The sequence below is a fragment of the Electrona antarctica genome, assembly GCF_951216825.1.
Source record: "Electrona antarctica genome assembly, chromosome: 22".
Lineage (NCBI taxonomy): Eukaryota > Metazoa > Chordata > Actinopteri > Myctophiformes > Myctophidae > Electrona > Electrona antarctica.
The window spans coordinates 20,710,147-20,717,344 of NC_136805.1; the positions used below are offsets into that span (position 1 = coordinate 20,710,147).

Genomic DNA, 7,198 nt, shown 5'->3' on the forward strand with positions numbered 1-7,198 from the left:
TGTCAAGTAATGCACTGTTTCTCAGTCTCTGGGGACTAGCCTGGAATTCATGCAGCCTGATTCGCTAAAACACAGAACGTAGCAAGCAGTCTGGCATCCCAGGCTATCCAGGGACCACCAGGGCGTCTAAATGGACCCTTATGAGTTTGTAAATCTGACTCTGAGAGTGTCCAAATGGACATTTGGTTCAATTTGTGCACTCTCAGAGTTAAATGAACACTGCAGATTTTACAGTGTAGATTAGGGTCCCAGTCCCAGAGATAACCTCTGACTCAGACCCTCAAAGTGCCGATTTGGACCACTAGTGATTCCCAGACCCGATGTTGAGAACCAGTGAATGACCGTATCAATACAATGTGGAATGCTGCAGTCCAGTGAGCACTGATCCAATACTTTGCTGCCCTCTGGTGTTAGAACATGATCCTGACCTGATCGCACTGTGCATTTGACACATATAGTATAGTAAATGGAGAAGGATTGATTGTTACCATAAATAGTTAAATAACAATGATATATTTTTACATTAAATTAAATGTATGTACAGTATGGTTTATCGCTATTTAAATGGTTATGGTTTATTGCTTTTATAGTCAGGGGGCACCATTGGCCCTTTCACCGTACATAAATAAACATAGTAGGCCTAATTGTTACTTCAATATACTTAAATTATAAGTAGCCTTACTTAAAAGTAATAGTATACTTGCATACTGTGTTCACCCTACTGAATCACTCATATAGCCTATTATTGAGTGATACAAAACAGTGAGATTAAGAAAATAATTTGTAATATAGAAATGTTTTATATCTTATACAGCACTGTTTTTTTGTGTGTGGCTCCTTTGGTGGGAGTATCCATGCTTATTAGAGGGGTTACAGGTACCTTGAACAAAGTGCTGGGTAAGTGGGTAGGGTGACATTCAGGGCGAAGGTTGAATTAAGTTGACTTAATGTGGCCTTAATGCCAGAGCGGCAGGGCTGGGAGGGGTTTGGAGAGGGACTCACAGGGATTGGATTTCAACAGGACAGCATGCACAACATTCACAATATGTGAGGTTAGGACGTGCGACCCAAAGGACCAGACAAGACTGTGGTGTGGATGTCCCACACACACAGGGTCAGCACATTTGGACTTATATGCCTTGGAATGTGTTCTGAGGGCAGCATACAGCCGTGGCAGGGGGACGCCTGCGGAGTGTACGTCCACCAGGAGGACTGTGGAGTGGACAGCCAGACAAATGTGCGTGTTTGGGACAGGCAAGCACGGTGACAGAGAAAAAGACAGATGACCTGATGTGCCACTGGAGACGAACTATGTGACTTTTCATACTTCTGATAGTGTGTCAGCAGCTGTCCTATAATACTTGGTAAGTGGTTGTTTTCATCTTGCTAAATGTGTGCTAACAGTGTGTATTATGTGTTTGAATACATTTGGGTGTGTTGCTATGACTTTAGGCTATTTCCACATTAAACCTTTTGAGGGGACGCTAGGCGATTGCCCCTCCAAGGCCTGGGCTTTGTGTGTGCCCCCCATGATGTCATGTTGCAGCCAAGTCTATGGACTTTTTATGTTTGCTTTAAGTATGCCCCCCCCTGTGACATCATGTGGCAGCCAAGTCTGGACCTTTTATGTTTGCTTTTGTGCGTGCCCCCTGTGACGTCATGTTTGTGCGTGCCCCCAAAGGTGCCCCTCACTGATTTTTGAGGGGCTCTAGACCTTCCAACGTCTGGCTTTCGGAATTACGTCATATGGCAGCCAAGTCTATTGACTTTTTCAATGTTTGTTTAGAGCACTTTCAACAAACATAGAGTACCATGTTTGTTTACAGTGAAGTGCACCCCTCACTTTTCCTGACAACAAGATGTCAACAGGAGGATTCAGAACAAAAACCATTAATATGCATGTTTGTAATGATAGATTTTGGGGCTTTAAAGACCTTTATTTGTCTGATGAAAAAAACATGTCACAGACAGTGAATTTAGAAAACCAGGGAGTTTTCAAACTCACTAGTAGACCAGGGAATCTTTTGGCTCTGAGGTGAGGGATGGGGGCACGCTTGTTTTTTGTCACTCTTCTCAACTGAATAAAGAATAGTTTGACATATGTGACCTTTTACATCACTTGTAAACAAGGCAGGCAGGCCAACACCGAGCGAGCCACTAGTAACTAGTGCCAGCGCAGAGCAGCCATGGTGCTTTGACAAGCACACACGTTGGTTGCCGAGTTGGCAAGCTGCGGTGGATGGACTGGTTGTCACCAGTTTCAATGCTCATATATTAAGTATATGTATTCTCACACTATTCAATTCAATGTTATTGTATTATAGTGTCAAATCACAAGCATCCTCAAGACACTGATGTTTCCCCCCTGAGTATGTTTGGTCAGGTGACAGTGGTAAAGAAAACATGAAAAAGCCTGGAGCAGAATCCCTGATGATGTCACGTGATGGCACGTGCCCGACTAACACACAAACTGACGGGAAATGCGTGATTCCATAGTTAACTGAGACCTTAGGTCGCTTCAGGTCGCAACTACCAGACTGCTGTGGTATCTTCCTTTCCACCCCCTGCTTCTATTAATGTCATCTATAATGTTTCCACCATATGAAGTCCATAAACAAACTGTTTATGAATCCACTCATCCGCTCCGTGAATTCCACTGGCTCCCAGTCAAGTACAGAATTGACTTCAACATACTCACCAACACCATTACACCATTACATTACACTCCCTCAGCCCTCAGGTCAAGCACTGCCAACCTCCTGGAAACCCACAAGGCGACAAAAGCACGTTCAAAAGCACACTCAAAACCCACCTTTTCAGACTTGCTTTCCCTACATAAACTGTAAAGCTCCTAAATATGCTCCTTGGTAAACTGTAAAGCGACTTTGAGTACCTTGAAAAGCACTATATAAAAAGTATGTATTATTATTATTATTATTATTATTATAATTAATACTCATGGAAGTATCACTCTGCTTTCAGGCTGACATCCTCTTTAAAACCAAGTCCAAATTAACCAGGAGCGAGAGAGAGAGACCTGAGACACAAGCAGGGATGGAGAGCAGCGATAGTGGAGGCAGAGAAATAACTAAAGGTGATGATGGAGAGAAAGACAAGCACTTAAAGAACCAGTTCAACAGCAAAGAGAAGTGCCGGAGGCGCTCTGGGACACTGTGCAGGGGATGGTCTCTGAGTGAACGGCTTCGCATCAACGTGTCAGGCATGCACTATGAGACCCAGCTTCGGACCTTGTCCCAGTTCCCAGACTCCTTGCTCGGGGACCCCCATCGGCGGCTACGATACTTTGATCCCCTGCGAAACGAGCTTTTCTTGGACCGCAACAGGGCCTGCTTCGACGCCATCTTGTACTTCTACCAGTCGGGCGGGAGGCTCCGGAGGCCCGCCCACGTGCCGCTAGACGTCTTCATAGATGAGCTGAAATTCTACGAGTTCAGTGATGACATCATGGACCGCTTCAAAGAAGAGGAAGGCTTCCCTAAACAGGAGGAGTTGCCATTGCCGACTAACAGAGTTCAGAGATGTTTATGGATGCTCTTTGAGAATCCCGAGTCCTCGTCAGCAGCACGTGTCGTCGCCATCATCAGCGTCATGGTCACCATATTGTCCATCCTCATCTTCTGCCTGGAGACCCTGCCCGTCTTCAGGCTAGATAAGGAAATGCGAGAAGTAAGGTATCATAAGCACAATCATAACAAAGATAAGCATAGATAAGATAACTATGACTTAACTATGATTATGCACCGAATAATTTCCTTATCGTAACATGTAGTGCTGACAGGTTTTAAAGATGGAGTGCCGTGATTTTTTTCCCCCTGATCATCTGTATCATCAGGTACTTTGATTATTCTAGGAGGAAGATGTTTTTCAAAAAAGCTTGTACAGAAAGTATTCAAATAGTTTTATGTGGCTACACCCACCTTCATGTATACCCACCTTCATGTATACCTGGTTTTCACCTTAGCACCACCCACCTGAACTTAAGCCTTGCCCACAGCTGTTGTTGTATGATAATGGAGGAGGGGTTAGGGGAGGGGATGATTTTATGATGTCACTAAAGTGGTGTATTTCGACTGGGCCTTTTGACTCAAAGGCTTTCAGCGTTCAGGAAGAAACCAAAAATACACAGGGAAGACATATTTGCATATTATATGTTCTTAGTCTACGATCAAGTCTTTGGTCTTCTTGGCGTTAAATAAAACGCGAGGTTGTTCTCATGACATCATTCTCAGTCAGTGATCTAACCATGTCCCTGTAGGCCATCTTGTCATTGTTGATGTCTTGTCATCAGCATACTTGAAGATGACGTTGGAGCTGTAATGTGTGGCCATGCAGGCGTATGTGTACAGGGAGTAGAGGAGAGGCCCCAGCATGCAGCCCTGAGGGGTGTCCTGGGTTGAGAGTCAGTGATTCTAATGTGCCCATTCACCACCTGGCGAGAGCCCAATGAGCTGTAGCCTGTACATGGTCGGGTGCAGGCCCTGCAGGCCCAGATCTCTAACTTTAGGTGTCGAGCTTGGCAGGAACTTTTGTGTTGAATGCCAAGCGGTAGTCCACAAATAACATTCATGCACAGCTGCTCTTTGCCTCCAGGTGAGAAAGGGCAGTGTGAAGAGCCATTTTGTGATCTGTTTTGGCGCTATGCTAATCGCCATGGGTCCAGTGTGATGATGACCCAAAACCAAAATATGGTCCCAAACCTATGTTTGGGATACACTGTACTATGCAATTCTCTTAACGTTATAACCATAAGCTTATGGGTGAAGGTACACAGCAGTAAAAGAAATACAGCAGTGAAGGGAGCCCGAATGGTCAGCATATTAGCTTATTACAAATCTGGAAAACAAGTATGCACATTCCTGCTTCAGGAATTGTTTATCATGATACATTGCGACCTTGTCTGTGATGTAGAGGGTGTAAAAGGTACAAAAAGTGAGTGAATAAAATATACCGGTAATGAAGGGGACAAAGGCTGCAGTAATTAGTTGAATGTGTTAAGCAACATTCACACAAATGATTACACTGCTGTAGGTGTTGCTGCCTATGCATGCCAGTTTGAGGGGTCTGCCAGACAACTACTATACTGTACATCGCATGGCCCCTCCAAGTTGCATCAGTCCCAGGGTCCATGTACCTACTATCAATGTCCACATTGCAACAGCACAGCGGGAGATGGAGAAATGCATGGGGAGTGGCGTAAGGAGGCAGTCTCATGTTTCTCAGAGATCTAAAGGGGCTAAATTTATAGTTTTAGGAGAGCCGTCTTAGGAGAGCCGTCTTAGGAGAGCCGTCGATACACATATTCACATCTTTATTAATAAACATGGTCACTGAACTGCTGAAGCGACTCAAAGGTTAGTTTTGAGGACACTAGCATGTATTTGCTATGATTAACGCTGCACATTTAAACGTCAAGCTATTAATATCTTATACTTCCTCTTACATCTTGTTGTTGGATCGTGCTTTATGACTTGACATTAATCATAACAGCTGTTTTTTTATTATTATTATTATAAACAAATCACTATTTCTGGTTCAGGTACAAATAGACAGGTGGACTGAAGGACATAATTAATTTATATTATTGTTCATACAGTATGATTATGCTTCTTGGTAAATTGACCTACAAGCCATGATTCACTATACCAAGTTTTCATGTAACTAGTGCACCCCCGCCCTAATCTGTAGCCGGTCTTATTGTGTCTGAAAGCCTAATCAAACATCTGTTTATACCAATACTAATAAATATATATTTAATATTTTGCCATTAAATATGGTGACTTGCAATAACAGCTGCAACTCTCCCCTTTGGTTATAGTTTACTTTACATAATACATACAATATGAACATCTCAGTTATGTTTGTCATCTCGCCTCCCTTCCAGGCGGCCTCCTATGGAAAGAATGTGTCTGGAGACGTGGCCCCACATGCCAGCCTGTTCCAGGACCCATTCTTCGTGGTGGAGACCGTGTGCATCTGCTGGTTCTGTTCCGAGTTCATCTTGCGCTTCGCCAGCTGCCCCAGCAAGTTTGTTTTCTTCAAGGATGTCATGAACATCATTGATTGTTGTGCCATTCTGCCGTACTTCATCACACTCGGCACGGACCTGGCGAAGGAAGATGACGAGGCCCCGGGCCCGTCGCTGGCTATCATCAGGATCATCCGGTTGGTGAGGGTGTTCAGGATATTTAAGCTGTCCCGTCACTCCAAAGGCCTCCAGATCCTGGGCCAGACACTGAAGGCAAGCATGCGCGAGCTAGCCCTTCTCATTTTCTTCCTCTTCATTGGCGTCATCATCTTCTCCAGCTCCATCTACTTTGCTGAGGCTGACTACACTGACACATGCTTCGTCAGCATCCCGCACGCCTTCTGGTGGGCGGTGGTCACCATGACCACGGTGGGCTACGGCGACATGACCCCGGTGAGCGTGTGGGGCAAGCTGGTGGGTTCCATGTGCGCCATCGCCGGAGTTCTCACCATCTCGCTGCCCGTGCCCGTCATCGTGTCCAACTTCAGCTACTTCTACCACCGCGAGACGGTGTGCTGGGACCCCGACACCCAGCATGTCCACGTGCAGACCACGCTGTGGGAAGAGAATGACGATACAGAAGAAGAGGAGGCCGAGGAGGCTGATGAAGATCGAGACAGGGATGGAGAGATATACTACTATGCCATGGAAGGCATGTGCAGCCCCCTGAATGGGAACGTGTACCCATTGGAACCTCTGGTGACCCAGGTGTAGCCATTGTTTTGGTGGCACAAAGAAGGGACACGATGGAAGGTTGGGGGTAAAGAGAAATAGAAACTGTAATAAATACAAGATTAGAGAAAGACCATAGAGAGTGGGTATTGTAAGTCTGTCTGCAAACAGACAAGAGCCATTGTTGTCTGTTGTTGTTTTTTAATGGTGATTTTGTTAATTTATTTTTCGCCTTCTAAATCCTGACCTACGTTTTCTGAAAATCATATACTGATATGTGATATATATATATCACAATATCTCTCTCTCTCTCTCTCTCTCTCTCTCTCTCTCTCTATATATATATATATATATATATATATATATATATATATATATATATATATACTGTATACTGTACTGTACCCAAAAATGTCCCGTCTTGAAAAATAAAAACCCCAAAAGGGGTTCCCGTCCTTAATGGGTTAAGGGCATGATATG

General features: G+C 44.5%; 1 protein-coding gene across 1 annotated transcript; it reads left to right on the top strand.

Moving 5' to 3' along the window:
• Nucleotides 1–1,055: 1,055 nt before the first annotated feature.
• Nucleotides 1,056–6,952, top strand: LOC306915955 (potassium voltage-gated channel subfamily A member 1-like). Its single transcript, XM_079493648.1, has 3 exons — nt 1,056–1,364; nt 2,983–3,687; nt 5,903–6,952. Exons 2-3 carry the CDS (start codon nt 3,055–3,057, stop codon nt 6,758–6,760), a joined length of 1,491 nt encoding a protein of 496 aa, XP_079349774.1. The 5' UTR covers nt 1,056–1,364; nt 2,983–3,054; the 3' UTR covers nt 6,761–6,952.
• The last annotated feature ends 246 nt before the right edge of the window (nt 6,953–7,198 follow it).

Bases quoted from the DNA above. Each gene is read 5' to 3' on its own strand.
- LOC306915955 (XM_079493648.1), top strand. From the start codon at position 3,055: ATGGAGAGCAGCGATAGTGGAGGCAGAGAAATAACTAAAGGTGATGAT. The intron at 3,688-5,902 runs GTAAGGTATCAT...CCTCCCTTCCAG, and splicing joins TAGATAAGGAAATGCGAGAA to GCGGCCTCCTATGGAAAGAA.